The sequence below is a fragment of the Crocodylus siamensis genome, chromosome 5 (assembly GCF_052110815.1).
Source record: "Crocodylus siamensis isolate JL-2025a chromosome 5, ASM5211081v1, whole genome shotgun sequence".
Taxonomy (NCBI): Eukaryota; Metazoa; Chordata; order Crocodylia; family Crocodylidae; genus Crocodylus; species Crocodylus siamensis.
Window position 1 is genome coordinate 39780381 of NC_143399.1, and position 18120 is coordinate 39798500.

Sequence of the window (18120 nt, forward strand, 5' to 3'; positions counted from 1 at the left end):
GTCTCCATGTTAGTGGGCACGTCTATACAAGACGCTATGATGCTAAAGCGTCTGTTGGCAAAAACCATGCTGCTGCTGCTATGTCGCTGTAGGAGTGTGCTGCCTTGTTATAGTGCCTTGTAATCACAACACAGCAGCCAAAAATAACTGTGCGCGGCTGGCATGGCGCAGTACAGGCTGTTACTGCACTGTCTTTTAGTACTTCCAAAAGGCCGTACTAAACGATGGCACAGTAAAAAAAGGCACCGTACGGCCACATGTAGACGCATCCACTGTATATCAGTGATTCCCACAGGAAGTAGTGGGTCCATTGGCCACTTCACCCAAGCAATTTTGGCTGCGGACAGTGTGGGGCCAGTCACTGCTCTGAGTGGATTTTGAAGCTTTCCCAACACTCATCTTGTTCTTGAGGGGCTTAGGACAGAAGGCCCCAGCTTTTGCATGTAGGTCAACGGGATGATTCCTCACATTTCAGATCCATAGCATAGGGCATCAGTTAGCAAGATTTTCTGGAAGTGGGCTGGCAAGACCCAGCTTAGGACAGAAGTGGGCCAGTGCTAGGACTTGAGAGCTGCCTCTTCTCCTCACTGCACAGTTGTGGTGAGCGAGCAAAGCTACCATGCACCGGGCCACAGCATGGGCAAAGCCTTCTATGGTAAAACTCCTCCATCATTTCACCTGCCTCCACTTGCTGGATCCAATGGCTCCATAACTCTGATTTGGCATGCAGACCTTAGTTTTGGCTTGAGTCTGGCTTGTTCAGATTGTTGACTCAGAGGTACCTCAGAGGAAGTGTTCAAGAATCCCTCTGGTAAAAAAGGTCATAGGATAATTTACCTCCTACTGCAATTCCCACCTTATGACCAGTCAGTGCTTGACTTGTGCCAAACAAGATGCAGTCTGTCTGGAATTTTACATGTCATTTTTCTCACACCAGAATCTTGCCCCTGTACAGAGGGAGCTACCAGCAGCCCCTGGAACAACTGCTTTTCCCCATTTGCCATTCAAATCACTGAAAGTGCAATGTCAGCAGTGCCCAGGCTCTTGTGTAGGGCCCTACTGGGAAAGGAACACCAAAACCTGATGCCCAGTCTTCAGTTTCTTATGGTCCACGTGCTGTGATTCTGGGCACATCACTTTTTGGACTATCTCTACAGCAGCAGACATTCAGGGCCTGTGACATGGACTTTAGGTTGTTTCTGTGGGACAGAGTCTGAGCTACAAAGAAAATGAATGGAGACCAAGCTCAGGGACTGGAATAAAACCCACTTCCGTTCTGCTGCCTCCTGCAGGGAGGCCCAAAGTCTGCTTGCTGAAGAATCACTACCATGCAGTGTAGTGAGACACCTGTTATGAAGAGGTCCTTAAGCAAAGCAAGGCTCTTGTCATTTTCTTTTCAGGAACATTTCTCAGGTTCACATTCAGGCAATTTCATCAGTGTTAAGTAAGCATTTTCTTGCCAGCCACCCTCTTCAGGGCTCCCTTCACATCCTTGTTCCTCAAGCTGTAGATTAGAGGGTTCAGCATGGGTGTCACCACCCCATAGAAGACAGAAAACAGTTTGTCCTGTTCAGAGACAGACTTGGTCTGTGGGCGAACATACATGACCATGGCTGTACCGTAGAATATACTGACCACGGTTAGGTGAGAGCTGCAGGTGGAAATAGCTTTGCTTCTTCCCTGGGCTGAGCGGATGCGCAGCACAGCCATGCCAATACGGATGTATGTCACCATGATGAAGGCAAAGGGTATGAGAAGTGTCAGGACCCCACTAGCAAACATCATGATGCCATTGAGATGGGTGTCAGAGCAGGCCAGCTTCAGCACAGCCTGGACCTCACAGGTGAAGTGATTGATGACATTGGGCCCACAAAATTCAGCTGGCATTGTAAGGGCGGGGATCACTGTTAGGAAGAAGGAACTGGCCCACACACCAACTGCCAACTGGATGCATACCCTCCCATTCATTATGAGGGGGTAGTGCAGGGGATTACAGATGGCCACAAAGCGGTCGTAGGCCATGACAGCCAGCAGGAAGCACTCCGTCACACCCAGGTAGAGTGAGATACACATCTGGGAAAAGCAGTTAATGAAGGAAATGGTGGGTCGCTTTATAAAGCAGTTCACCAATGCCTGGGGTGCAGAGGTAGACGTGTAGCAGATATCTAGGAAGGAGAGATTGCTGAGAAAGAAGTACATGGGGTTGTGGAGCTTTGAATCAGTCCAGATGACCACTGTGATTACGCTGTTCCCCAGCAGGGTGAGCAGGTAGATCACCAAGAGAATTGCAAAGAAAGCAACCTGTGCCTGGGGATGATGGGAAAGTCCAACCAAGATGAACTCAGTCACTATTGTCTTGTTGAGCTTCCCCATGGCCTGCTTGGTTCTTCACCTGCAGAAAGGAGTATACAAACTCTTAATGGGAACAGATGCCAACCTATGTGACAGACAAGAATGCAGTTGGAGGGAACTGAACTCATCTGAAACTCTGGCTGGTAGGAGAGGCCCAGAACTTGGGGTTTCTGGACTGTCTCCAGTATCTGGTCCCTGTGACCCTGATATGAGCATACTACCAGGCTCTGGCACCCACCCTGCAGTTGAGTGGCATGGGAACAGCACTATACCCACGCTGTTGGGGACCAAGTCTCCAACAGCTGGCACCAAGCAGAGCCAGCCTTAGGGAAAATGATGCCCTGGGCAAACTTGTATTTTGGTATCCACTCCCTCCAGATCAGTGGTGCTGCTGCAAGTGAGAGCAAGGCAGGAAGACTGGAGCAGGCATCACCCTGCCTGCACATGCCCAGCCCAGCTCCTCCTGAGAGCGGTTAGAGGGAGGGTGAAAGCTGGGCTGGGCATTGCTCCTTTTGCCTGGGGAAGGGATTACCTGGGGCAGGGTGGGGTGGGGTAGGGCCATGGGAGAGCACCGCTGTGAGTGTGGGCTGCTCACATGTCTGTGCGTGTGTGTGGTGCCCCCCTGACCATGGAACTGTAGTAGGTTACCCACATCACCCACCCCTAAGGCTGGCTCTGGCATCAAGTATGAACGTTTTGGAGTTAGGGCTGGTCAGATATTTCCACTGATATTTGCTTCTCAACGGAGAAAAGGAATTTTGTTTTGCAGAAAGCATTTGCTCTCTCACAGTTAAATACTTTAACTTTTAATTGAAGGAGACAAACATCAGAAATAAAAAAATAATTGTTTGGAATTTCTATGGTGGTGCCTTCTGGGAGTTGTCATTTATTTCTCGTGTCCTCATTCTTCTCTGCAGGTCAGGCTCCAAGGTGAACCTAAATCCCCCATGGTGCTTCAGAGCAGATTTTCGTTATCTATATCTATATCTAGATATATATAAAGCTTTTGTTTTGGACTGAAAAAAAAATTATTGTAAATTTTTCACCAAATTGCTCATATTTTCCATGGCACATTCCAATGAAAATACACACTTTCAAATTTTTCGACATGTACTTGGGGTATAAGCTGGAAAGAGGGATATCAATAAACTAAGAGTTTGATAACTTTTTAGAGTTCTTCTGTAAGTAAGTGTTAGCCGTTATTTTTTTAGATCCTTCAGGAATAAATTTGCAATGTGAAACTCTCTTTTTTATACAAAATTGGACGTAAGGGCAAAAAATCCTTGTAGGCAAGGTTCTTTGAGTAGATGTGTGATATCTTTTATTAGACCAACTGAGTAACTAGAAAAAAGTTCTAGGTAAGCTTTTGGGTGCAGTCACCCTTCTTCAAGCGTAGGGAGTCTCTGCGCCCAAAAGCTTGCCTAGAACTTTTTTCCAACGGCTCAGTTGGTCTAATAAAAGATATCACACCTACTCAAAGAACCTTGCCTACCTATGTCCCTAGACCAACACGGCTACAACCAAAAACGCAGCAAAAATCTTTATATAACTTATCTAGTGAACTAGTGAACAAATATTCATAGTGTACCCTATTTAAGTGCATAGATTCAGGACTGACGAAAAGCTATGAACATACCTGGAATACGCATTTATTCATACTTAATGGAAACAGTGATCATTAAATGCATAGTGCTGTTAATGTAGTGATATGAGTATCCGCCCCACAAACTGTCTCTGTTCACACTACCTCCCCTCATGTTTAAGGCTTCTTATAGTTCTGAGGCCACTGTTGGATATCTTGGAGAGAATGGGAAATGGTAAGTTTAGGCACTGCTGATACTGAAGCCCTGATGATCACTACGTGTGTGCATTTACTGCTCAGTAACCGATATTATTGTGCAGTACAGGCATGTGTCTACACGTGAACGCCCACACTGCATAGTAAATATGGCTACTTATGCTGACTCGAGATATCAAATTTACGCCCGATTAGTTACTGCGCAGTAACACACATGTAGATGCCGTACTGCACAGTAACACTGTGTGTGTGTGGACTGACTTGGGACTAACTTTAGTCCCAAGTCAGTCCATACACAGTGTTAATGCACTTTAACACCTGCATGTGCAGATGCTAGCCTATTCCCACTTACTGCACAGTAAATTTAAGCCAGTATAAATGCACGTGTAGACGCACCCACTGTGTACCTATCTAGCATTTCTTAAGACCAGTGGTTCTCAGTCTTTTTAGACTCAAGGCACCCCTCCATACCTTTTGTGAACTGAAAAGAGCCCTATTTCAAAAACTAATTTATTTATTGCAATGCTTACCTCCTTGCAGAGGGGCCAGGTAGTGTGAACAGGAGAGGAACAAAGCAGGTAAGACCCTAAGAATGTACTTTTATCTTTATACCTCAGGACATGCTGAAATGGATCTGGGTGCACCCCAAGGTGTGGTGGCATCCAGATTGGGAATCATTGCTTTATAGCATTTCCAGTACTGTGGTAGTAGCAGACTCAAATACGACTCATTTCCATAATTCTCAAAGCTTCTAATAGCAGCTTTTGGATAGCTTTTTCCCCGTTGCCATTTCTATGCAGTTAGTTATAGTTGGATTGCAAAGTAGACAGTGGGTCTGAAAGATGCTTTGCCCTTAAGCAGTTCACACCCTTAACTGATGTGCCAGTAGCCAATATATGCTACAACATAAACAATAGGCAACAAGTTGGAACTGGTTTTGTGTTCTACAGTTAAGCAAATTATTCATTTATCCAGTGTAGAATGGCAGTAGTGTATTATTTATGCCTCTATCAAGCTGATCTAAAAATGAAGCCTCTTACTTGCAGCCTGATTTGGGGGAGGCGAAAAAGGTCAAATTCATCAGATAAATCATGTGTGGAGATTTAAAGAGCTCTACTAAGATAACTGAGGAAAATGTCAAGGCATAAAGAATGCCTCTCTCTATATTTTCCCAGCTGCGTTATATCACCTGTCAACATCCCCCTTTTGTTTCCCACCCCACACCAAACTGTCTCACACCTAATTAACTCCTATCCCCTCTGATCTTTCCTGCCGCACATTTGCATTTTCACAAACCTCCATTTTGCATATTGGCCTAAGTTACTATTCAGACCCTAGAGAGAAGACAAAGACCAGCAGAATCTCCCTATACCTGAGGAAGGGGGCCTGTACCTGAAAGGCTGCAAAGAACAATTTTTCCAGCTATACAGTTGGTCTAGTAAAAGATATATCATATTTACCCAAAAGAACCTTGAATTGCTTACCTAATGCAAGCTTTTACCTTCTAACACCCAATGCATTATAACTCAAGTAAAGACATGTCAGAAATCCATTCTCTGCAACAGGTTACAGGGAAGGGCAAATGCTTCCCATAATGAAATGGGTGAAAGTGGGAGGTCTTATGCCAGGTGTAAAATAAAGAATAAATGTAACTCATCTGTTATCAACTCTTCTGAAGCAACAAACAGCTATGGGAAAAGCAGGATATTATTATCATGACCAGGAGGATCCAAGGTGTTTCTACTCTGAGATAGTCTACATAATGTGCGCATCTACATAGGTGCCCAACTGTGCAGCTGTTACTGTGTTACATTAAAAGTTGTTACATTTACAGCAAAGTACTTTATGAAAGTATAGCAACTTTAGCAAGTACTAAATGACTGCACAGTAACTGCTGTTAAGAGTAACTGCACCAGTGTCACATTAAGAGTAGCATCAGTGCCGTGGTTCATGCTCGCTGATGCTTTGTTGCTGTAGCGATGAGCTACATCGCCTTAGCTTGTTGCTATAGTGATGTAGCTGTTGTGTAGATGCACCCAGTGATTGTGAAGTCATTCAACATGTGTGTAATTGTTGAGCCCTGTGATATAGTGCCCTTGGTGGTCATGTGCAGTTCTTGTAGTCCACCACTGAACTTAGTTAATGGGCAGTCATTGAAAATACATGACATGGTGTGTGTTTTGCCACAACTACAGTCTGGATTGTTGCAAAGATCCCAGTTGTGGAGGCTGACTGCACACAGAGCTTGTCCTGTCTGGAACCTATTCAGCAAGGCCCACTGATGGCATGGCAGGTTGAAGTCAGGTGTGTGGACTGTAGGATCTGTGATAAGTATTGCGAAGAACAGATTTTTATGCATGGGGGCTCCACAGAGTGGGGCTGAGCAGCAGTGCGCTCCTAGTTAGTGTTTATCAAACAGGCAGTACCTTGGGATGCTGTGAGATCCTTTTAAGTGTGCCATGAGGTGCTCTGCAATAATAATATTGTTAGGTGTGAACACCTGCACATAATTCACAAGATAAATGCAGATATTTCAAATAGGAACCTGGAGAGTCAAAGGCATTCTGACCTGCTGTTGTCTTTCTGAGAAGAACTGCTCTATTATTTTTCTGTAGGCAAGAAGCAAGTGATAGCTAAAAGAGAGCATTTTCCAAGGGTGCCTTGAGTCTAATACGGTGTGCCTTGAGTCTAGCAAGGGATGCCTTGCATCTAAAAAGTTTGAGAACCACTGCTCTAATTACACCAAGCTATTGAAAAACTGCAGATTCAGATTTTACTACTATTGGATAAAGCTGAAGTTAGTTATTCAAGTAAATATATTTTGTCTAGGTATACCCCAGAATATATAGTAAATTAGAATCTGGCTCTAATGCCATTGTGTTGGTGGTACCGAGTGACTTTCACTTTATCCTTAGCTCTGTGAGAGTACAATTTGCTTTTCACTGCCTTGCAATGATTTTGGGGGGCCTTGTTACATATTAATGTTAGGTAGCTCCTGTAGCTCTCAACCCTTGGATTGTCTACACATTAATACCTGAAATTAGTTGTAAACACACTTTAGGCTGCTTAACATTACATCACTCCAGGTTTACCTCTGATCCACGTTACCCAGCTTGTGTTCCATTAATGTGTGGCCACTCCTCGCAGATGAACCACTCAAGCTGCAGTCCTCCAGCATCACCAGATGCCCTGTCCCCTCTCCCACCCTTCTGTTCTGTGTGGACAAACTTTCTACCCCCTGAACTCCAGTGCTCAGCGGGTGGTTCTGGCACCAAGCCAACTCTCCCTCCCACCCCAAGGGTGTGACCTTTCCACCCCCAGTGTGGAACCCCTTGCAAACAGACTGCAAGGCACATGCCATCTAGCCAGGTCACAGAGCATGGTTGGATCCAGGCATGGAGTCTAGAGGGACCAAGAGGGGGGAGGGAGGGGAAACAAGGCAGGGGCCAGATTGGGTCCCCTTGGGCTGTGGCTCCCTTTAGAGGACGGGGCAGTAGCTCTCTCAAAATTGCCTTCCCTCACCACTCCCACCATTGGCAGCGCATAGGGGGTGCATGGGGGTGCACCCCCTACGAAAAGGTGCCACTGACACTGCCGGTGGCACCTGTGGGCGGTCGCTGCTCACCCTCCCCTCTCCCCCCACTGCTCACACTGCCAGCGGCGTCTGCGGGCGGTCCTGGATTACCGCTGGCCACCACCAACACTGCCGGCAGCATCTGTGGGTGGTCGTCACCCCACCCCCTGCATATGCCACCCTCCTCCATGCTTACCGCCACCACACTCCTGCTGCTGACAGTGCCACCAATGCCTGCTGGAGCTTGCCATGCCCCACCAGCTGCTGGGGGCAAGCAGTATTCATGACTTCCACCTTCCAACCACCCCAGGAAGCATGACCAGCACCCTTCCACATGCCAATCCCAAATTCCAATTTATTAAAAACATGGAACCTTCATTCATTTACTTCCTCTTTATTTCTTTTTATTTTTTTCTCCCTTTTTATTTTATCCTTCAGTGGCTGACATCCTTCATTTCACCACCCTTCCCCCATTTCCTTTCCACTTCTCATTTCTTTACCCACTCCCATCCCATTTAACTCTTAACCTTACAGCTTCAGGTTTTGCACCCCCCGCCCAATTAGTTTCTCATGCTTCCTCACCTAGAGTGGGGATAGAAGCCTGTCCTGGCTTACCAGCCCTGTAGTGGAAGCTCACAGCTGTAGCTCTTAGTCAGGACCCTGCTTACCAGCCCTCTACTGGCAAGTCACAGCTGTGCAAGTTGGAGACAGTCTGAAAAGGTTTTTAGTCTTAAAGGTGTGGCTGCTCCAGAATTGAGCTAGCACTTACACAAATCAACATTTGAGCAGCTCAAAGTACAATGTGTAACAAGACCCTAGGTCTGTCTTGCTGCCATTGGTATCTGAATCTGGTCCCAAACACTTTTAATAGTAGCTCCAGAAAAATATTTAGTAACATTATCCAGTTTTAAAGGCACTCAAGTAAATTTGATATCTATCAAAAAATCCTAGAGATAGATAGATTGAGAATGCATGGAGATAAAATGCTCAGGGGAGTGTTTCTGAATCTTTTTAAATTCAAAGCACCCTTTTGAATATGCCAGGTCTGAGCTTTTGCTCCTTTTTGACTATGGAAAAATAATAGAGCAATTCTTTTGCAAAGAGCTCAGAAAGACCACAATAGGTGAGAGTATTTTTAATACTATGGATTCCTATTTGAAATCTCTGGATTTATCTGAATTGTGTAGATTTTGCATACCTAGCAGTGCCAATATTGCATGGCACCTCATGGCAGTCTTAAAAGAATCTCATGGCCCCCAAGGATGCTGTGGCACCTTGGCTGAGAATCACTGCTTCAAAGAAAAGGGTGTGTGTGGAGACAAATTTCTTTCTAAAACTCCTAGGGCTGGATGCAGCAGTAGCTGTGTGGCATTCTCTGTTGTCAGGTATGCAGGACTGTAAATTAGATGATCCAGTAATCCCTCCTGGCCTTAACAGCTGTAACTATGAATGTTCCTCCAGACTAAATGTGAACCATGGTGTTTATTTTTTCTGCTACTGATTCAAAGTGACTTTGTTCCTTGCTGTGTTCTGGCACTGCGCTTGGTTGGTCTCTGCTAATATATTTGCCTTGTAGTTTTTCCCACAATTCAGGAGAGCAATACCTCATTGTTCAGCCATGTAAATGTTCCCAAAGATTATGCCCGCCTCCAATGCCCACCAACACTGGCCATGTACTCACTAGAAACAAACAGGAGTTGCAGGTCCCAGGGTAGCATGAAACATGTATGTTGTCTGAGAGTCAGAAATAGGAATGAAGGTCAGGAAAGGCATCACTCTTTCTTTATACCCACAGCTGTCTCACACCTGTTGCCACTGGAGTTTCTTGCTCAGCATAAGGCACTAATGGAGACTGAGGCCCTTAATGGAAAGTTCAGGTGTTGAGCAAGCCCAGTTACTGCCATTAAATAGATTTCTGTCCCTACACAAGCCAGGAGAATACACTGTCAGTAAGCAGCGTATTCCTCAGAACAAAAAGTCCAGTCCTACCCCTTTGAGTCCCACTACTTCATTAGGCATCAGGTTGAGCCCCAGGCCCTGGGGACTGTGTGCCCATCTGGGTACCCGTGAAGAGGGCTCTCTGACTGTCTCTAGTGAAATGAGCTGAGTTGCTAACTCAAATTATTTTATCAGCAATTGTCAGCTCCTTCCAAGATCTAATCAAAGATTTTGTTTCCTCGCCTAATCCTCTTGCCATGTACCTGATCCAATCCTGCAGGGGACATTTACCTTGCAGAGATGAGGGCCTGAGTGGATTAAGAGAAAAGTCATGAAGGTTCCTGGGAGGGTTTGAACTCAGCCTGTTCATGTAAAGATTTATCCAAGCTTCTTCAGAGCAAAAGTAAGAAACATGAAGTTTCTGTAGACTGTAGTAGGCCCTAGTCTGCTTAGTGGTGTTAACAGTAGACCATTTGCTTGCATTCAGTTGATCAGAGTTTGGATAACAGAAGAGTCAGCAATGGAAAAGAGCAGGGGAGAAAATGTTGAAGGCAAAAAGAGTTTATAAGGAGCAAGAAAGACAGGTCAGAAGAAATCAGCTTAAGGTTGCATCAAGTTTTTTTAGTGACTTTATACTTGATAGATCTGGTTTAGCACATGGTGTAGTTTATAGGATACAAAAAGGTGTATTTATATTAAACATGATATAATTGTAACACCCCCACACATTTGGGGTTGTGTGTGGTCAAGTGTGTTCTTGTTTTATTTTGCTGTGCATTTTGTTTGTGCTGTATATTTTCCCTCCTCTTGGACCGGAGAGGACCACCTCCCCTCCTCCCTCAGACCATTATCTTAAGATTCCTCAGCAGAACCTGTAAAACTAGTTAAGTGACTCTGGCCAAATCCTGGAGGGCTGACCACCTTTGAATTGATTGGTCTGCATTACCAGTGTTCAAATAATCCTTGCTCCTGGTTGGGACCAAGTGATGAGGACACAAAAGCTATTTAAGGGTCAGGGCCACCTGGTCTGGGCTCTCTTCCTCCTGGGGCTGTGGATTTTTGATGCCCAGTCTAAGTCCAGTGAAATAGGCCTGGGTCTCCTTTTTTTGGTCCCTTTTGCAGTTTATGCCCCACCAAGTGTTGTGGTTGGGTGGTAGTTCTAGTTCAGGCCCAAGCCAAAATAGGTCTCCCCCCCGCCCCTTTTGGTGTTTCATAGCTGTTAGGTCTCAGCCTAGCAGTGTAGCTGAGACTATGTCCTGGCCACAGCCAAGCAGGCCTGACACTGTTTCGTTGTATATTCAGGCCCAGATGTAGGACAGGCCTGAAGTCCCTCTTTTATTATTTTACAGTGATTTTGTTTCAGCAAAGCTGTATTGCTGAGTGCTGTTGTACGTTTGTTTGCTGTATGTCTGGGCCAGGCACATTTTGGGCCTGGCACATGTTGCTTTTGTGGCTCTGTGTCCTGACCAATGCAGCGTGGTTGGTGCTGGCTGTGGTCCAGCTCTTTTTCTATTTGGCTGTTTTTTCTCTTGAGTTCCCTTGCAGTTTCCTGCCCCAGGAGAGCTCAGATTAGAACTACAAACTTTGGGGTGCAAGTTGCTGATGAAAACTGCAGTTCATCTCTCATAGCCACCATGCAGAAGTGAGGATCAGCCCTACAGTTTGCAGGGAGCAACTAGGAGCCCTTTGCAATGCAGAAGGACCTACACTTTCTAGCAGCTTCCTGCGCTGCAGTGGATCCATGGAGGAGCTCATAGGACTTTTTGGTGTGGGCCCCACCTTTCCAGCCCTCTGCTGAAGGGCAGGTATAGGTGTGCAGGCCCCCAGAACTACCCTTTGGGGATTCCCAAGTTCCAAACTGCCTATGCATAGGTAAAGACCCCCTCCAACACCATGGGGAGTGCCACCTATAGACTTTGTTTTATAGTTTGTAGCTTTTTAAAATTATAGTTAGTGATCACTTTTGCTTTTTTTAATGCTTTGTAATAAATCTGGCATTTGTGTTTACACTGTTTGTGAGAACAGGGTTGTTGGTTTTATTGGACACCCTAGTAATCCATTTAAGTGTTTTCCAGGTAGACTGGGTGGGGGCTTGAGCCATGGTAAAATGTATTTGGTATCCCTGAAATTGAACGCAGCCCTTGTTGCTGCTGACAGGTTCTCAGCAGAAGGGTTACATAATCTATTACAGGGGTGGGCAAAATATGGTCTGCAGGCTCTGGTCCACCAAGCTGTTCTATCTGGCCCATGGGGCCCCTACAAAAATTAGTAAATTAATATTTATTTGTTACTGGTTGCCTATCCTGTCAAAGCTGACAGGAGACAGGGGCAGTATGACCCAGGGGAAGCCCTCAGCAGGACTGATCAGCCCAGCCCTGACCCACCCCCAGCCATTTCATACTCTTCCTGGCCCCAGATCTGCTCCGGCACCATGTGGCTCCCGGCTGCATTGCTGAACCAGGGAACTTGGGGCCCTGCCAGTACATGTATGTGTGTGTGTGTGTGTGCGATCACACATGTGCACATGTGCAGACGGGGCAGAGTGTGTGTATGTGTGCAGGCAGGGGCAGTGTGTGTGTGTGTGTGTGTGTGTGTGTTCATAGGGTGTCCCACACTCATACCCTACCATACACATGCACCCACACCCCTGTTGCACTACCATACATGCAAATCCTCACACCCACACCTCCTCTCACACCCCAGCCTCCCTCCCCCCATACACAGACCCCCACAAACCGCATACCCACCCACACCCCAGATACCCACACACCCACAGCCCCCCACAAACCTATACTCAACCCCATGGTATACAAGAGTAAGGCTTCATTTTAAGCTGTTGTGCAATCACCTCTATGTACACTATACAATCATGTAAATCCAGACAAAATATTTTAAAAAAAATAAAATTAATGAATGCTGTGGATGTTTCCTTTTTTAGAATATAATTTGGTATTTTTCTGGTTCTGAGATGACAAAACCTCTTGCTGAAAGGAGAACTTCTGGGGGCAAGGGAAGGCACTTTGGGTGGCAAAGGTCAGTGGTTAGGGCGTGTGACGGGCCAGTAGGGAGTGCTCCTGCATTGAGCCACCCACCTCACTGCGCCCCACCTTCCAGGTCTGAGTGCCTCCCTGGGGGCACCTCACATCTGGCCAGCCCCCTTCCTGGAGCACACTACTGCTAGCCTGGGGGTATCACTGCCACCATCCAGGGCTGAGCTTGATTCTGGCTCTGCATACCCTGGGAAACACAGGCCTAGTAGCCCTCGAGGGTACTTGATTCACTTCAAGAACTTGGGATGCTTCCCTCAGTCAGAAGCACAAGTAGTGGTCTCCCTTAGTCAGCTGAACCAAGGGGACCCCAAGGCATAATATAGCCCTAGTCTCAATAAATCTCCCATGCTAGGTACACAGGAGAATTTTATTGGTTACAAGGGGTAGGGTTGGAATAGGGTACAGGGTAGAGCAATATCAGAGAAATCCCATAGAGCAAACTGGCATGGCTGGGTAGCCTTTGATCATCTGAATTACTGCAAGTTATATATCTAGTTAGATCTCAGGTAGCTTATTCACAAGTATTATCCAGAGACAGGTGGAGTTTCCCTCTGAAGGCAGGCAGTTCCTTGATCATGAGTTTTGAGAGAGAAAGAGAGAGCAAGTTTTAGGTGGTCCAGCTCTTCTCTCTCTCTGAGTCTTCCTCATGGCTGCTTCCCCCTTCTCCTGGGCAATCCTTAACTTATATAGTCCTTATGACTTCATTTACCTGGTCCAATGGAGACCAGCACCTGTTGGCTGTCAGCCAACCAATTTGAAATGCATCACTAGTTGCTGGGCAGACTGGCAGTTCCTAGCTCCCCAGGGAGCCCAAGCCCCTCACGCAGATATGTGATGCCAGTCACATAGGCAGAGGGAGCAGGTTTCCCCCCTCCCTCAGGAACATATCCAGCTCAGGTTACCTAAAGATATAGGGTAAGGTGTGTACCCTCTGTAGAGCCCATCTTAGTCAAATTGTCACAGAGCAGAGCTTTTGGGGAGAAACAGAGGTGGCCTTCTGCCACACTTCCCCCCACTCCTTTAAAAGCTTGGGCACATGGCTTTACAGAGCTATGGGTACGAGCGTGTTTTGTTTGAAAGGGTCACCTTTCACACCTAAAGAGAGATTACACAACATATAAGACTAATCATAACAATAATACACATAGAACATGAAAACATGTCGGGGAGCTCCCATGCCAGAGCTCTCTCAGGTGGGCCTGAGGCCATCTGACCCACTACCTAGAGTTCTTTCGTGACAGGCCATCTGCCATCACATTCTGACTTCCCTTGATGTGTTTGACAGTGAAGTTGAACTCCTGAAGCTTCCAGGCCCATCGTTGAAGCTTGGCATTGGTGTTTTGCTTTGTCTGCAACCATTGCAGTGGGGCATGGTCCGATAGGACGGTGAACTGCTGCCCCCACAAATAGGGCCTCAGCTTGTTCAGTGCCCAGATGATTGCCAAACACTCCTTCTCGATAGATGACAGGTTCCGCTGCTGAGGGATTAAGTTCTGGCTTAGGTACACCATGGGGTGCCGTGGCTCTTGGTGCTCTTGTAAGAGTACAGCTCCTAGTCTTGAGTTGGAGGCATCACTGGCTACGTAGAAGGGTTTATCATGGACTGGTGACTTCAGAATTGGTTTTTTGATCAGGGCAGCCTTTAGGGTGTCAAATGCTTCCTGGCACCCCTGCTTCCAGACCACTGGATCAGGGCTTCCCTTCTCGGTCAGCTCATGTGGGGAAGCTGCCATTGCTCCAAATCTTCCTGTAATATCCAGCCAGGCCAAGGAAGACTCTGACTTCCTTCTTGGTTTGTGGAGGTGGCCAGTCTCTAATGGCCTTGATCTTTTCCCACAAGGGAGCAATATGATCTCCACCCACATGATGTCCCAAATATTGGTAGCCAGATAGTGCCCACTTTTTGGCTTTTACAGTAAGACCAGCTTGCTTGATCTTGCCTAACACCGTGGTCAGATGAATCAAGTGTGATTCAAAGTCCTGAATGAAGATGGTGATGTCATTGATGTAAGCCATGGCAAACTGCTCACATCCTTGTAACAGGTTATTAATCAGTCTTTGAAAAGATGCGGGAGAGTTGTACATACGAAAAGATAAAACTGTAAACTCATACAGTACCACAGGCGTGGTAAAGGCAGACTTGGCTATGGCATCCAGATCCAGTGCCATTTGCCCGAATCCTTTGGATAGATCGAGAGTAGAGAGAACCTTGGCTGGGCCCAGGTGATCAAGTAAAGAGTCCGTCCTGGGCGTAGGGTAAGCTTCAGGGGTGGTAATTGCATTCAGCTTCCAGTAGTCCACACAGAACTGGATGGACCCATCCTGATTCCAGAAAAATACCACTAGGCTGGCCCAGGGACTCACTGAAGGCTGGATTACCCCTAAACCTTTCATCTCTGTGAAGTCTCGCTTAATTTCTTGCCTCACCTTCTCATTAACTGGGTAAGGTCTGGATTGGATAAAGCTATGGCTTCCCATGTCTATAGAAAGTACTGCCTGGTTCGTTTTACCTGGTTTGTTAGAGAGCACTGTCTCAAAGTCTTCAAGTGCTGTGAGCAGTTTGTCCTTGTCCTGGAAGGGCAGATGGTCCAGTAGGCAGAGTTCCTCTATTCCTGCCTCTCCATCCCAGTCACCATACATGACTGGCTCATCTGGATCCTCAGGTGATCCTTCTACTGAGGAAATCCAGAATACCACATCACTTCTATTAAAGTATGGTTTAAGCATGTTCATATGAACTGTCTTAGGCTTTTTCCCACTCCTGGCCGCTACATAGGTCACATTGTCCAGCTTGTCCAGGATGACAGGAGAACCTTTCCAAGCTGTGTGTAGCTTGTCTGTCATAGAATTGTAGAATCATAGAAGTTGGGTTGGAAGGGATCTTTAAGTCGGACCCCCCCGCCTGGGCAGGAGAAAAAACTGGGCTCAAATGACTCCAGCCAGGTAGGCATCAAGCCTCCTCTTAAAGACCCCCAGGGTAGGAGCCAGCACCACTTCCCTTGGAAGCTGGTTCCAGACCCTAGCCACCCTGACAGTGAAGTAGTTCTTATGGATGTCTAATCTAAACCTACTCTCCAAAAACTTGTGGTTGTTATTCCTTGTTATGCCAGGGGGCCCTGACCCTTTGGTTCCCCCCCAGTGAGTTTATAGACTGTCACCAGGTCCTAATAAAACCAACTGCCTGAACAAGGACTTGAACCCTGGACCCTCAGATTAAAAGTCTGATGCTCTACCAACTGAGCTATCCAGGCTCTTTAGGAATAAATTGTGTGCCAGTGTACTACACTTGGGCAGTAGAAACCAGCAGTACACTTAGAGAATGGGAAACTCCCTTCTTGAGAGCATGGAGGCAGAAAGGGATCTTGGAGTCATTATTGACTCCCAAGATGAACATGGACCAACAATGCGAGGTCACAGTTGGCAGGGCTAACCGGACCTTGTTGTGCATCCGCAGATGCATCTCAAGTAGAGCCAGGGAGGTGATCCTCCCTCTCTGTGTGGCACTGGTCAGGCCACAGCTGGAGTATTGCATCCAGTTCTGTGTGTCCCACTTCAGGAGGGATGTGGACAACATGGAGAGGGTCCAGAGGAGGGCCACCCGCATGATCCAGGGACAACAGGGCAGGCCCTACAATGAGAGACTGTGAGACCTGAACCTGTTCAGCCTTCACAAGAGAAGGCTGAGGGGGGAGCTGGTGACTGTTTATAAACTCACTAGGGGGGACCAGAAGGGTTTGGGAGTGACACTGTTTCCCCTAGCCCCCCCGGCATAACAAGGAATAATGGACACAAATTATTGGAGAGTAGGTTTAGATTAGACATCCGCAAGAACTACTTCACAGTCAGGGCGGCTAGGATCTGGAACCAACTTCCAAGGGAAGTGGTGCTGGCTCCTATTCTGGGGGTCTTTAAGAGGAGGCTTGATGCCTACTTGGCTGGACTCATTTGAGTCCAGTTTTTCTCCTTCCCAGGTGGGGGGTCGGACTTGGAGATCTACAAGGTCCCTTCCGACCCGACTTCTATGATTCTATGATTCTATGCCCTGACATAGTAGTAGTGTGGGTTGTTTGGGAAGACAAGGGTGGTGAAAGTTAGTGATGGGGAGGGGAGAGTGAAACAGAACCCAGATAGACCCAAAATCATCACAACAGAAATCAGCAATGATGTAATGGTTACTCAACAACTGCCAGTGGCTGGCTTTGTTGCCTTAACAGGAACAGGATTGCATATGATGGTGGTCACTAAGAGATGGCCTCACTAGGTTCTCATTAGTTCACTCTTCTAATTTTACTAAGACTGGGAAATGTCCACCCAGATATGGAATATCTTCTCCCTCACCCACTGGGGCCACCTCTGCATAGCTGTGTAGAAATTTTACTAACAAGATCGTAAATAATAGTGTAGCAGTTAAACTTCTACAGCAGACTCAGCCTCCAAGGAAAGGCTGATAAGACTCTGCAATGACCGAATCCTATTCACTTTGAAGTCTGAAGTAAGTTTCCTCCCTATTAGTTACCATTTCAAAACAAACATGCAGCCAAAAACCAGTTTTGAAACAATTAAGAGTTTTCTCACACTGACCTGATACCTTGTTTTCTTTCACAGTGGAAAATTCCCACCTGCGCGTGCATCTTGTCTGTAAACTATAAATCGCCTCTAACAGTTTTATTTGGGGCCTCTGAGCTTGCTCAGGGTGCCCAGCATGCTGAATAAATTTTGAGACTGACAGCGACTCTGTGTCTTTGGGAACAGCTCTGCAAGGGGTCACGAACTCCTCAACAATTTGGCAACCCAGATGGGACCCCTTGTGTGCTGACCTGGCTGCTCGTCATTCGGACCAACCCTCCCAGCTGGCATAGGTGAGTTTGTCACCATTCGGAGGGCTCGGTCCGGGCGTCGGGTAAGTGGGGCCCGCCGTGAGGGGTAGCTGTTCCCAAGAATTTATAGACCAGAGTGCTTAAGTCTCGGGAGGATGGGACAATTGGCTTCAAACGTCCCACCGGGATCTCCTTTAGGGAGGCTTCTCCAGGTTTGGGGAGAAGGGAATCTGCCGGTACAGTCTGGCATGGGCAGGAAGCACGTACACAGGAGTGGCCTGTCTTAACTCAACAAGGTGCTCCGGATAAACAGTGGCCGAAATTTGGCTCATTTGATTGGTCTCGTTTGGCATTCCTTCGAATGGAATTAGTAGCTTTAAAACCTCAACAGATGGATTATTGGTACCGGCGGGCTGAATTGGCCGAAAAAGCCCCCCAACTGGTTCTTTACTCTACCACTCCACCTCCTTATGATCCTCCAATTTCAGTCTCTGTGGAGTCTGAAGACGACCCTGAGCCTCTCTACCCTGCTCTCCCTGTCCCCGGTCAACCCCTGCCCCCTGATGAGGGCGCTGCAGCTCCCATGGCGTC

General features: G+C 46.9%; 1 protein-coding gene and 1 non-coding gene across 2 annotated transcripts; both read right to left on the reverse strand.

Annotated features, from left to right (window-relative positions):
* Positions 1 to 310: 310 nt before the first annotated feature.
* Positions 311 to 2774, reverse strand: LOC149863919 (olfactory receptor 13H1-like). The gene has a single exon (XM_090048395.1). The coding sequence runs from the start codon at positions 2371 to 2373 to the stop codon at positions 1441 to 1443; it is 933 nt and encodes a 310-aa protein (XP_089904521.1). The 5' UTR covers positions 2374 to 2774; the 3' UTR covers positions 311 to 1440.
* A 13116-nt stretch (positions 2775 to 15890) lies between these two features.
* TRNAK-UUU (transfer RNA lysine (anticodon UUU)) lies at positions 15891 to 15963 on the reverse strand. The gene has a single exon. It is a non-coding gene; the product is annotated as a tRNA-Lys (tRNA).
* Positions 15964 to 18120: the final 2157 nt, after the last annotated feature.

Bases quoted from the DNA above. Each gene is read 5' to 3' on its own strand.
- LOC149863919 (XM_090048395.1), bottom strand. From the start codon at position 2,373: ATGGGGAAGCTCAACAAGACAATAGTGACTGAGTTCATCTTGGTTGGA.